Source organism: Ostrea edulis, chromosome 6 (assembly GCF_947568905.1).
Source record: "Ostrea edulis chromosome 6, xbOstEdul1.1, whole genome shotgun sequence".
NCBI lineage: Eukaryota > Metazoa > Mollusca > Bivalvia > Ostreida > Ostreidae > Ostrea > Ostrea edulis.
Genome location: NC_079169.1, coordinates 43224027 through 43238477, shown reverse-complemented (window position 1 = coordinate 43238477; position 14451 = coordinate 43224027). Strand labels below are relative to the sequence as shown.

Here is a 14451-nt window from a genome sequence, read left to right as displayed (position 1 = left end):
GGCCATGATTTTTACAAACTTGAATCTGCAATATGTCAGAAAGCAGTCATGTAAATTTTAACTTTTCTGGCCCAATGGTTCTTGAGAATATTTTTAAAAACATTTTCCCAATAGACTTGCATGTAAAACTTTGATCCCCTATTGTGGCCCCAACCTACTCCCAAGGGCAATGATTTTAACAATCTTGAATCTGCACTACATTCAGGGCCGTAAATTACATGGAGGCGGAGGAGGCAGCTGCCTCCTCCAACTTTTGAGCCAAAAAAAATTAAAATTTAAAGTTCATTAGAGTTTATGTTGTTTCCAATAACTAAGAACATGATACCTCCCTTAAAAAGCATTCCAAATCTTTCTTTTAGAATGAGTTAGTCAAGTAACATCTTAAAAGGCCCTAGAATCAAGGATTTTGCACGAAACGTGTTCAGTGTGCACAAAATGTGCTCAGCGTCTGGGGGCCTGGGCGGCCCCCAGACCCACGCCTAATTTCCTGCCTCCTCCAAATTGAAGGTTAATTTACGGCCCTGACATTGTATATGTCAGGAATCTTTCGTGTTTTAAACTTTTCTGGTCCAGTGGTTCGTGATTGAAATTGGTTCTGGAGAATATTAAATGGACAGTCAAAGGTGATCATATCTGAAAGCTCAAGTGAGCTGGTCAGAGTCAATCTGTAATTTCCTCAATATTGTAGAAAATCCAAATCCTTCCCACATGCACATCTTCAATACGACCAATACAAACACCCTGTGCAATATGAAGGTCTTCACTTGTAAACTGTGGGAGAAGTTCAATGGACAAATCATGTACCCTCCATTTTACATTGAATTTGAAATAAAGTGGCAAAACTCCTGCAAGAAAGGACGAAATTGCGACATGAAGTAGAGTGACCCACAATGATGTTACACAACAAGTTTCAGCTTGATACTAGAAATAAAAATAGAAACAGAACAAGAGGACCACAAGTCTTAGCGGTCCCCTAAGTATTAATTATAAGTATCACTAGTACCAAGGCCTATGAAATCTAGAAACAAAATTTCCTACTTTGAATACTATATTTAACAAAAGTACATGTAAGATCACATCTTTCTTTTAAATGCCCTCGCAAGTGCCTATAGTGATGAAACGCTAATTACAAAACATAATACACGTACCATTAACACAATATTATGTAACATTAACGCAATATGAATAATTTGGACCCATCGTAGAGTAAATGCCCCGGGGTTGCGAAATCCACAAGTTTAGTACAACCTTTTCCCGCTTTTCTTCATTATGCATTTAGGTTTTATACAATATCAGCACTTAAGTTCAAGAAGTTTTTCAAATGATAAAAAAAAATTTAATCTCTATAATAAATTTGGCTCAACCCTTACCCCTTAGAATCATGAAAACAATTTTGGTAAAGAATGCCTACTCCTTCTAAATATCTATTTAGTTTAGTATCAATAGCATTAAAAAAGGTATTATTGAAATGTTTTACACATATACACCGTATATACCAAGTCTGGCCCCTCCCTGGAGTCAGAACCTCTACCCCAGGGATTATGAAATTTACAATATTGGTAGAAGTCGATCTTTCTGCTTTACATCATGTTACACATATGCAATTGTAGAGAAGAAAATTTTTGAATTTTTTTGCTAGGGCTGAAACGATTCACCAAAATATCTATACTGTTCAATATAAGGGCATCATTCAATGTTCGATTCATTGCCTTGATTTTCGGTTTGATATGTTTATTACTACGGGTTCAGTAAAATACATCAGGCTCGGCCTGTACTTATTACTTTTACCTTCAAGAGGGACAAAATAACGTCGAATAACGTTTAGACTGTGGTTTGCCTTGGAGTCTCACTGATTGATTTTATATTGTTTAACGTCCCTCTGGAGAATTTTTCACTCATATGGAGAAATCACCAATGTCGGTGAAGGGCCGGAAAGTTTAGGCCGATGCTTAGCGTTTATGGCCTTTGAGCAGGGAGGGATCTTTATCGTGCCACGGGACCTGATTTTTGCGGTCTCATCCCAAGGACTACCCTCTTACGACAAGCAAAGGGTACTGAGGACCCATTCTAACCGGGATCCCCACGGGATTTGAGTCTGATGAAAATAACAATGAACATTATCAGTACAAACTACAAAGCCAACAGACATGCATGCTGCCATTTGGCAGTTCGGAAACATATTGCTTTTAAAGTTATGATTGTGAATCTTTGTAATTAAAATTTTCATAAATATTATTATTGGTTTCTTCTGTATATTGTATCATATTGAAAGTATCGAATCGAGGCATAAGTATTGCGATATGCATCACATCATGAATGGGGGCATATCGTTTCAGCCCTATTTTTTGCCCAGCCCCTAAGGGTTGCAGGAGTCCTGAAATTTACAATTTATGTACCCCTTGTCCCAATAATGCTTCATACCAAATTTGAAAATAATTGGAATGATAGTTATCAAGAAGTTAAAAATGTTCTATTGTTCACATTTTAATAACTGACCATTTTGGTCCCACCCCGATACCAAAACCCCTACCCCAGTGATCAACCATTTTGGTAAAGGACTACCTGCTCTTTCTGAATATCTATTTAGTCTTAATTTAGTATCAACAGTACCAAATACTTTTGAAAATTGGTTAATTTGTATCAGTTTTTGTCCTGCCCCTTAGACCCAAGGGTTGCAGGAGTCCTGAAATTTACAATTATGTCCACCTTGTCCCAATGATGCTTCATACCAAATTTGAAAAGAATTGGAATGGTAGTTATCAAGAAGAAAACAACCAACTGCAATATGTCATCCAAGTTTACTTAGGTGACCTAAAAACAGAATGGATGTATATACATTGTACATGTAAATACTGTACCACAATGTGTCTCCTCTAAGGAAGGGCAGAGAAAAATTAGACGCCACATACTTTTCAGCAGTAGCAATGTCCGAGTTCTGGCCTGGATTTCTTGTAAAAATTTCAAGGCTAAGTTTGAGTTTTCTATTATTTGAGCAATTAGAATTTGAAGTCCAAGTTTCAACTCTTTTTCAAGAAATCAAGGCCAAAACAGTTTGAATCTCAACGAAACATATATACATTTAATAGATCCCCCCACCCTAATTTTCCATTAAATTTTTCAACTTTCTTTAGGATATTAAAAAAGCACAACAAACTCTCAGTTTCACCATTTAATACTTCCATAACCATAGCTCTATGTTTCAGTCACCCTGTGGTAATTATGAACAGTCGAAGAATAATTCAATTTTATTAAGTACTGAAAATCCATTGCTTAAAATATGAAGAAGGGACTTGATATAGGGTAGGAATTTCATAACATATTGCACATATGCAGTATTACACAAAATGCTTTTCTATGTATTTTAGGATATTTATTTAAACTTTCAATTCAAAACCTGAAATAACAGCAATAACCTGTGTGAAATCTGTTTAGATATATATTTCTTTCTAAATAAATGTCCAAGACATTGTGTCTGGGGATGGAATGTTGGAAGAACAAAATAAATTACGAATATAACATTAAAATATTGAGATTAAAAAAAAAAAACAACAACCCAAAAACATGCTATTAAGGGAACCTTTCATATTCTGATCAAATCAATAAGTGTAGCAGAGGTGAAGGTGAATGTTTAGGGCACAAGTCTTAAATAGTGAAAAAATAACAAAGATCTTCTAGTACATATATGAAATCATGACATAACAATGAACATGCACTTACAATACAAAAAATAAAACAAAGGTTTACAAGCATGGCAACAACTCAACAAATGGGCAACACAACAGTGACTTTAGAATGCCAACACATATCCATTTAAAAAACCCACACAAATTTTATTCCACTAAAAATGCTGACTTCAAATGGTCTCAAAACACACAGCAAAGTCACTGATGTGATGCCCTTGTTTTAAATAACAACACATTTATCAACATCCTTCAAAAATATTAAGCAAGGTATATGTCACCCATGACTAATCTAAGCTTGCTATTTTTTCTTGTTCATTTCATGATGAATTGAAGATTTTAAATTTTCTGGCACTTTGACACAATTTTTAACTAGATGCACTCTCTTCAGAATATAAGAAACAGTAATTATACTATACAAGTACAATAATTCTGAATTTTAATAGTTCAATGAAAATTAATCGTAAATAATTTATACTTTTGAAATACATGTAATTTAGCTCTCAATTCCTCAAAACTTTCTCTGAAAAGTACATTGCAAAAACATTATCCTAGCAGATGTCTTGCTCATAATTTGTACAAGAGTTTGATTTAAAAAACTGTAATCTTCATGCACCTCATTATTAAAACATACTTGTACCTGACTAGAAGAATGGAATATAAAACTCTGTGGTTTATTCAAATTGTGCTTGGCACTACATAAAGTAATGAAAAAATAATTCTGATAACAATGCCACTAAACCAATACATGTAGTCTTCAAAGTACACAATTTCAATCAATTTGAATTACATGTATTTGGGAAAAAAATCCTTTAGGAAACATAATGTCTCTAACTTCGGCATAAAATCAAGATGTATCATTCCTAAATGAAGTTCATATGTACAAATGTTTTAATGGTTTGTAATATTTATGTAATATATTAATTTTTCAATAGAACACAACATTATCATTCTGCTACATCAAATATAAGCAGATTCTAAAGACCCCCACCAATTTCTTTCATATAAACTGTATTGTTGAAATAGCACCAGCATTCTAAACGAATTCCCAAGATCACCTGAAATACTCATCATTCCATTTTGTAATTGGTTTTACAAAGCAAATATAGAAAATATCTTTGAACTTCATAAAGTTAAAGCTAGACCATAATGAAAATTACATGTAGTTCACAATAATCTGTCATAATTCTATCTATGCCACAGGTTTGTGTTCCTGTTGACCCTGTTGTTGCTGTTGCTGTTCATGTTGCTGTTGGCCCTGTTGTTGCTGTTGCTGTTCATGTTGCTGCTGACCCTGTTGTTGCTGTTCATGTTGCTGCTGACCCTGTTGTTGCTGTAGCTGTCCTTGTTGCTGCTGACCCTGTTGTTGCTGTGGCTGTCCTTGTTGCTGTTGACTCTTAACAGGGGCTTGTTCTTGATGTAATTGTTGTGCATGAACTTGTCCTTGTTGACCTGGAACTTGTCCTTGAATTGGTTGATGGCCTTGACCTGTTTGCTGGTTTTGTCCTACAGGTGGCTATTAAAATAATAATTATATACATGTACAACTAAATCAAATTACATAATATATAAAAATTACATCTTAAAATGTCACTAGCAACAGTGACCACTGAAATTAACACTGGCACCTCATATTACATCTACAGACATATCATATGGTTTGCTAATCAATATGTTTTCTAAAAAGCGAGTTAGGACATATTGATTAGCAATCCAAAACCTATAAAACTGTAATTTGCAGCATACGTTTGTAGATTTGGTACAAGCTTTTTGTACATCTTAAACTTAACATGTAAAACTTTTTTGTTTGTCCTGAGGAAAGGACAGGTAATCCTATCGTGGCAGCAAACTTCAAAAGGAAAGGGGTGGGGGTGGGGGTGTGTGAAACATTTGAAAATGTGAAAGAAATGTACAGGAAGGTTTGTTCAAAAGGAGAAGAAACTTTATGCAGCAAACTCACTACATATAGACTGGAGGCTGTCCACCTCCTTTGTCACTTAATCCCATCTCAAAGAAAATTTTAGAAATCCACCAGGATTCACCAACTAACCTAGTTTTATTGGGATTTCAGGAGGAATTCAGGTAATGGAGGTCTCAATGTGTATGGTATGCCTACATTATTGTATTGTATTATTTAAACTCAAGCAATCTAAAACTCCAAACACTGAGAATTGAGACCTTTGAGTTAGAGGCAATTTGTAAGTGGTGTAGTTCGTCTGCAAACTGGCATCACATACAGTTATTTTACCTGTTGCCCAGCAGTCTGTGCTTGTTGCTGTGCATGTAACTGGGCTTGTTGCTGTGCATGGGCTTGTTGTTGAGCTTGAAATTGTTGTTGGGCTTGAAATTGTGCTTGTTGTTGCTGTGCATGGAACTGGGCTTGCTGCTGTGCATGGAGCTGGGCTTGTTGCTGAATGGCAGCAACTTGATCAGGATGCAGCTGGTCAAATTGTCCATGTGGGGGAATCCCACCCTGTGGATGCATTCCACCTTGAGGCATCTGCATTTCTTGGACATTTCCTGGGTGAGGTGGCTGATTCTATAGGAAGTTGCAGATATATAGGTTCAATGCATGGGAAATGAAAAACAAAGCAAGAGAATCAGGCAAATGACCTTGAACTTTCTTTTGTGTGTTAATCCTAGTTCTAGTATTGCATTAATACATTTTCTGGAAATATGGATAAATATTCGGATAAATTGAATTTTATGGATTTCAAATATCTTGATAAATGGAAGATTGGCTTTCCACTTTTCAACTTTATTATGCTTCCTGAGTGACGTCAATAAGGTTATAAGAATGTCATGAATTTGATATAGGTCTTAGAGATGGAGTAGGATCACACACAATTTTACATTTCACATTCTACCCATTATTTGTCAAGTGCTGTAAAAAAGTCAAATCAGTAAAATTTGTAATAAACATCCTTCTCATGGACACAATCATATATCAAATTGAGTTTAACACTAACTACTGTAAACATTATAAAGAAAACTTGCCCCAATAAAAATGATGAGTGATAACTTATATTTGATAATTATGTACTAATTGTTACCACTTTAAAATCTCTGCATCAATCAACTATTGGAAGCATATTTGGAGTGATTGCCCTTGTTTGCTCTATTGAAACGTAAATTTCATAAAAAATATTGACAGTGAGCATGATAATTAGAATAAGAAGGGTCATGCATTTTTGTCAAAATTTTAGCATGGTATATAAAAATGGAACATTATCATATAAATATAAATTTCAGGTATTTTGGCGGGATGCCAATTTTGGTTGAGTGTTAGTTTACTACAATTTCAATTCCTAATTTTGAGAATATATGTTAATTCTGAATATCTCATTACCACACTACAAATGAGTACAATGTTAGATCTAGATGTTAATTCTGTCTATACCATGCTACAAATGTTAGATCTAGATGTTAATTCTGTCTATACCATGCTACAAATGTTAGATCTAGATGTTAATTCTGTCTATACCATGCTACAAATGTTAGATCTAGATGTTAATTCTGTCTATACCATGCTACAAATGTTAGATCTAGAAGTTAATTCTGTCTATACCATGCTACAAATGTTAGATCTAGATGTTAATTCTGTCTATACCATGCTACAAATGAGTACAATGTTAGATCTAGATGTTAATTCTGAATATCTCATTTCCTTCATTTACATGCTCCAAAAATTGAAAGAGAATTCATTCAATCTTGTCTGTGTTTATGAATATCCTGTTTGAAAGACAAGATGTGCTTATATATATTAAGCAGATCGTTGGTTTCCATCAGTGATAAACCTTAGCAGAGACACTTTCTATTTTTAAACTTTTAATAATCCTGTCAAAATTATTGATATATTTTTGGGAAAATAAATTGCAAATCCCACAACAATGTATAAGACATAGGGAAGAGGCCTGTTTTGTCATGAAAAATCATACACACTCTAAATATAAAAAGTGTATCTTTGATAGTGTACAAAACTTGTTGAGACCACATGACATAACATTACATTTGGATATAACTATACGTGAGATTCTAAGCCTATTACCACAACTCCAGGCTGGGCATGACCGTCAAATGAGCCTTGCTGTCTTCTCTGTTCCTCCTCCATTAACATCCTCTCATATTCCTTCAGCTCTTCTTCAGTGTACTGTTCCTCATTCTCCAGGGTCTGTAACGAGGTCATCAAATAATCATATTGGTCTGTAACAAGGTCATCACATACTTATATTGGTCAGTAATAAGGTCACATCATCACATAATTATATTGGTCTCACTCTGTAACAAGGTCACATCATCACATAATTATATTGGTCTCACTCTGTAACAAGGTCACGTCATCACATAATTATTTTGGTCAGTTACAGGGTCATGTCATAACATAATTATATTGGTCAGTAACAAGGTCATGTCATCACATAATTATATTGGTCAGTAACAAGGTCACGTCATCACATAATTATATTGGTCAGTAACAAGGTCATGTCATCACATAATTATATTGGTCAGTAACAAGGTCACGTCATCACATAATTATATTGGTCAGTAACAAGGTCACGTCATCACATAATTATATTTGTCAGTAACAAGGTCATGTCATCACATAATTATATTGGTCAGTAAGAAGGTAACGTCATCACATAATTATATTGGTCAGTAACAAGGTCATGTCATCACATAATTATATTGGTCAGTAACAAGGTCATGTCATCACATAATTATATTGGTCAGTAAGAAGGTCACGTCATCACATAATTATATTGGTCAGTAACAAGGTCACGTCATCTCATAATCATATTGGTCAGTAACAAGGTCATGTCATCACATAATTATATTGGTCTGTAACAAGGTCATGTCATCACATAATTATATTGGTCAGTAACAAGGTCATGTCATCACATAATTATATTGGTCAGTAAGAAGGTCACGTCATCACATAATTATATTGGTCAGTAACAAGGTCACGTCATCTCATAATCATATTGGTCAGTAACAAGGTCATGTCATCACATAATTATATTGGTCTGTAACAAGGTCATGTCATCACATAATTACAGTCCCTGAAACATTCTTCTTTCCCACTTGAACGGTGAGCGAACGGTGAACACACGGTGAGCAAACGCAGAGTGAACGGTGAACACAATTTGTTGAACGGTGAGCGAACGCAGAGCGCAAAGTGAACGGTGAAGGAATGCTGAGCGCACGCTGAACGCAAAATGATCTATTTACTTGGAATGTTTCGGATTTTTCCCTGGGATTTTACTTATTTCATAATCAAGTAATAAAATACATGTACATGTATATTTCATCAATTAATAAAAAAAAATTAAATAAACCAGAATCGTGATACAGCATATTTTACAGTTCTGGATATATTCAATGTAATATATTTTTGTAAAAGTGCCGAGTATACATGTATATATTTTATGAAATTATCGCAAATTGTACATTAATACACGCAACAGTCATACACAAACAAAAGCAAATTTCGTATGTATATTGTGTATACCATTACAAGAACAGATACATTTAATGCATTGGTATAAATTATAAACAATGCATGTGAAAAGGAAAACACTATAGTCTACATGTGTAGTGACATCCAGAATTAACAGGTGTTCATATATATGGCTTCAAACTTTACGAGCTTGATCGTTTGGGATACCTGTAATTAACAAACACCCCTGAAAGGAGTCAAGATAGATGCAGTAAACAAGTAATTTGGATGGTATACCCTGTGTCAACACCTCAACACTCCTAACAGTATTAAATATTCCTACTTACATTTTGTGTCATTCATTTGTCACAGCTACATTGACCCGAGGAAATAATCAGTACAAAACTTTCTATTTTTATTATTGATGTGACCATAAATTGCAGTTAGATCGTGCAATATTTGTATATATTTGAAGTAGATAAAACTGTTTATTATACTGAACTACCCGTAGAATGTTTAAAGGCTAATGCAGAAACGTACCAGATAAACAATTACATCTTTGCATTAGGGACAAATGTTATAAAAGTTTCAAATTTGGCAAGAGTAGTAATGACAATGTCTTTCATAGATATAGGCGTAAAAATAGCTATATCAGTTTGACATTCTGACACGTACATACGGTACAATGTACATTATGTAGCATCGTTTGTTTGTTTTTATTTTTCAAAGTAGAGGGGGGGTGACTTGTTTAAAACTCTTGTCAAGCAATGCAAAATAATTATAATAATTTGTGCCCGAACTTGTAAATGCTAAATTGTAGACACAGGGGATGAGGTTTTCATTACCTGAAACTGCCTTATTTTTTGTACTTGGGTTAAATTCATAACGACAAGCTCATATATTTGTCTCTCATTTAGTATTGTTTTAAACAAAAGCTCAAATGAACCTTTCGGCATTCACAGTGGATAATCCCGACATTTTGTACTTCAAAATTAAATTTCTGATATAGTAAGAAAGTATCCTTCCACCCTTACGCACATGTTCAATTTTCATTTTCGCCTTGCTATCAAGATTGGTCCTTTCACTTTGGTGTTCCGAATGACAATGAAAAAACTGAACGATGAATGAACGGTGAGCGCACGCTGAACACTTTGTGAACGAACGGTGAGCGCACGCTGAACGCAAAACTGTGAACGAAGAGTGCACGGTGAACACACGGTGAGCGAACGGTGAACGCACAGTGAGTGAACTGAAAAATGGTAAAGTAGAACATTTCAGGGACTGTATATTGGTCAGTAACAAGGTCATGTCATCACATAATTATATTGGTCAGTAACAAGGTCATGTCATCACATAATTATATTGGTCAGTAACAAGGTCATGTCATCACATAATTATATTGGTCAGTAACAGGGTAAATTATATTGGTGAAAAGGTCTGTAATAAGGTCATGTGTCATCACATACCCCGGTAAATTATGTTGATGTTGAATACATGTATTATATGTTATGCTGAATGCACTAGTATTCCATTGCATGTTCTTTGTTTCTCCCAACATAAACAATGATTTTTTTCTCTCAGAATTTATTTAGGTTATCAACAAGTAACAGGTTACTTGAGTACTCAATGAAAGGTTCTATTATGAAATACAAAAGCAAATTCGACTACTTGGAAAAAATTAAATCATTCATTATTTTCTCTTCGTTTGTCATTCCTGCAGAAAACTATCAATTTTCGGAGATAACTGTACTGTTATCTCCATGACTAAAGCCCTGTTGTGTTTTGACAACAATTACGATCTTAACGTCACTGTTAAGTGACAGTGCATCACTTAGTATTAACGATGTTAACGTCACTGTTAAGGATATGCGGGACGATGATCACGTGATGATTGCGAATTTATTATAAATTTAGAACCGGACGCAGGGTAGTTAAAGTTTCCAGAGAAAAATCACAACGCTCTACAGACACACTATATGACGTCACAATAAAAAAGTACGTCACGACATTGTATCATGGGGAAAATGTCAATATTTTGTCGTAATTTGCTACCGCTGCCAAGTGTCATGTGTAAATCTGTTGATTGAATTCTTGTCAAATGATAATTTTTATTTCTATTTCATATTGATTGTAAGTCTCCCTTTTCATATACATTGTATATATATTATGAATACAGTATGCGCCACAGTAATTTTGATAGTATATAGCGTATTAGTCACCGAAATCGCTCCTACATGTACATGCAATTTGAATCTAGGAATTTACAAAAAGTCAATAGTACTAAACAATGACCCGGTGCAAGTGTAAGATGATGATCGTTTGTTGGTATTTACTATAGTAGTGTGAAACTAGAACTGGACACACATTTCTACCGAATCTTGCTTGGGAAACGTACGAACTACTCTGATGCTTTTACAACCGATCATTGTTTGCGAAAAATACCCCACCCCTACCCCCATATTCCGAAGATTGATACTTTTTGTCAAATCTTAACGTCCATGGTAGGAATGTTTAATTTCCCCAAGCATTTTCATGTAAATCTAAGTATGCTTTATTTCTCAAACTATTTTATATTACAAATTATTTTTACTAACTTTACGAAACACTGCTGCGAAAATGGTAACTAACGTAATAAATATGATACACGTCGGAAAGCGAGAAGCAGACGTGTGAAAAAGAAAAAAGTGCAAAGTCAAAACGTGTGCGACACATAAATTCCTTGAAAAATAGGATGGAGACAATCCGAGTCATAAGCGACACTAGCTACCCTGGCCGCAGAAGTACTGTTGATCTTGTAAACAAGGTAGTAGCTTATATTGACGTTAACTAGATCTAACCCCGTGGTTTGAAGGAAGACGAATTGTAGAGCTACACGTTTTGTCCAAAGTCAAGTATAATATATACATGTATATTTAAAAAAAGATTAAAATCTTATTTGTTTTCATTAACTCACTTTTTGTACCATAATCATGAAAATTCTAAATATTTCAATAGGTTCAAAACAAATATAGTTTCTAACAATGTATTCCAAATCAGGCACAAAGAATTAGGCTGCCCCCCCCCCCCCCCCCCCCCCTCCCCCGTCTTTGACAGTGAGCATTGTAAAAAAAAAAATGTAGTGTAAATAAATTGAGACTATCCTCTCCCCCATTACTTTTAACAGTAGTTGTACATGAAACGAATATAAGCTTGAAAGTTATTATAACAAATATTTCGTCAAGCCTAACCCCAAGTGAACATATCAATGTATAACTTCAAGGACGCCTACATGTACCTCAAAATCAAGATTAGCTTCACCCCTTCATATTTTTAGAGGAAGTTAGGTATATGAATAGCTTTTAATTGCAGTGTTTGCAAAAAAATTCATTGACAAATTTTTGAGCAGTGCTTCATTTAGTATCTGGACTACCCTGCTTTTGAGTACTAATTTCCACACCAAATCCTTAAATTTTCCCAATTACATATTATACGGTTATGTTTAAGCATGTTATTATTATTTATTTTATATTTTGCATATATTTTAAAGATTATTGTAAAAGATATATATAAAAATCCCATCAAATTATTTTTTTGAAATGAAAATCGGAATGATCTTGTAAAATTCACAATTTTCGAAAAGGGGGGGTAATTCAAAGCTTATTATCTCCCTTGTATACCTAGAAAGTGGCCATGAAATTTATACACGTTGTAAAGGACATCCTGATGGTGCTTCATGAAAAAAAGAACAAATATTCATTGACGAGTTATTTTTGGCCACATTGTCCCGCATGTCCTTAAGTGACAGCGCATCACTTCGTATATTGCTAGAGGTGTCTTGTTGAAATTATTGAATTTTTTTTTTTCAATTTTAATACAGTTAAAGATAGGTACTATAAATACATAATTGTCTCTCATATTACTTAACAGCAAAATTGTCTGCTATCCTTTAAAGTATGGAAATATTTATAAATGAACCTGCGATTCCAAGCTGTTATGTCAACAAAATGAAGCTGAATTGACTAATAAGGGAGGTCAAATATGTTGAACCATTTACGTATCAAGCATGGCTACATCGAAGGTCCTATCTCAACACAGAGAAACAACCATATTAAACTTTCTAAATTCGCCGCATAGCAGAAATCTATTGGGCAAGCAGAATAATATTACATGAGCCATTGTAGAACCGATGATTGTAATGGACTACATGCCATCAAGAATGATTGACAAGAACATTCATCAATATATCTACATTTACCAATTTGCTTCCTACAAATGATTGATTGAATAAAAATCCTCCACAAAATAACATTTGACTAAAGTTCTCCAGCAAACTTTGATCAGTAACCTATACAGTAATTACTAACAAATACTCAATAAAGCTTACATCCCATCCCTCATCCTTATTAAAGTCTTCTGATTTTGTGTACTCCATGAATTCCTCTAGGCTGACCAGCTTGTCTCCATTTTTGTCTAGCTCCTTCATGACATGTTCTCTCATGCGTGCCATTTCCTCATATCTCTCCTCCATATCATCCTCAGGGTTATTAGGGTCGTAAACCTGGTCCAACTACAAAAATACTCACATTTTAGCACAGTCTTTATTTCTCAGTGAAGATTTTAAAATGCATTTTGTATTCATTCATCCCACTAGACACCTTCACCCTTTATTTAAACAAATCATATTCCTGCATGACTTTCAGTAAAATCCAACATTTAATACCTTAAGCAATTAAAAAATTTATCAAATAATTCATCTAGTACTGTAATAGGTAGATTATTTATCTTCCTCTGAATATGTGATAAAAACAAAGATTCACGTGCACTTTGTGTCATAGATATTTTGACTCACCTCTTTCTGAAATAAAGCCTCAATTTCTTCTTCATCAAGCAGCCTGTTTCCATCTAGATCTACCAAGAGAAAATGAATAAAATCAGTGCTTCAGATTTTGCAAAATTACCCTAATAATTAATCTGTCACTAGTTCTCACAGAAGGCAGCTGACATACAACATAATTAGAATTATCTGTCATTAGTTCTCACAGAAGGCAGCTGACATACAACATAATTAATCTGTCACTAGTTCCCACAGAAGGCAGCTAACATCTGTCACTAATTCTCACAGAAGGCAGCTGACATACAACATAATTAATCTGTCACTAGTTCCCACAGAAGGCAGCTGACATACAACATAATTAATGTCACTAGTTCCCACAGAAGGCAGCTAACATCTGTCACTAATTCTCACAGAAGGCAGCTGACATACAACATAATTAATCTGTCACTAGTTCCCACAGAAGGCAGCTGACATACAACATAATTAATCTGTCACTAGTTCCCACAGAAGGCAGCTGACAT

At 34.5% G+C, this 14451-nt stretch overlaps 1 protein-coding gene across 4 annotated transcripts in view; it reads right to left on the bottom strand.

Annotated features, from left to right (window-relative positions):
• Positions 1-3154: 3154 nt before the first annotated feature.
• Positions 3155-14451, bottom strand: part of LOC125648415 (nucleobindin-2-like) — a 28872-nt gene continuing 17575 nt past the window's right edge. For all 4 annotated transcript variants that reach the window (XM_048875520.2, XM_056139634.1, XM_048875517.2 and 1 more), the window contains exons 8-12: positions 13946-14004; positions 13481-13663; positions 7729-7851; positions 5929-6219; positions 3155-5196 (exon numbers count right to left, since the gene is read on the bottom strand). In XM_048875520.2, coding sequence (XP_048731477.1) covers positions 4873-5196; positions 5929-6219; positions 7729-7851; positions 13481-13663; positions 13946-14004 — 980 coding nt within the window. In that variant the 3' untranslated portion in view covers positions 3155-4872. The remainder of the gene's footprint in view (positions 5197-5928; positions 6220-7728; positions 7852-13480; positions 13664-13945; positions 14005-14451) is intronic.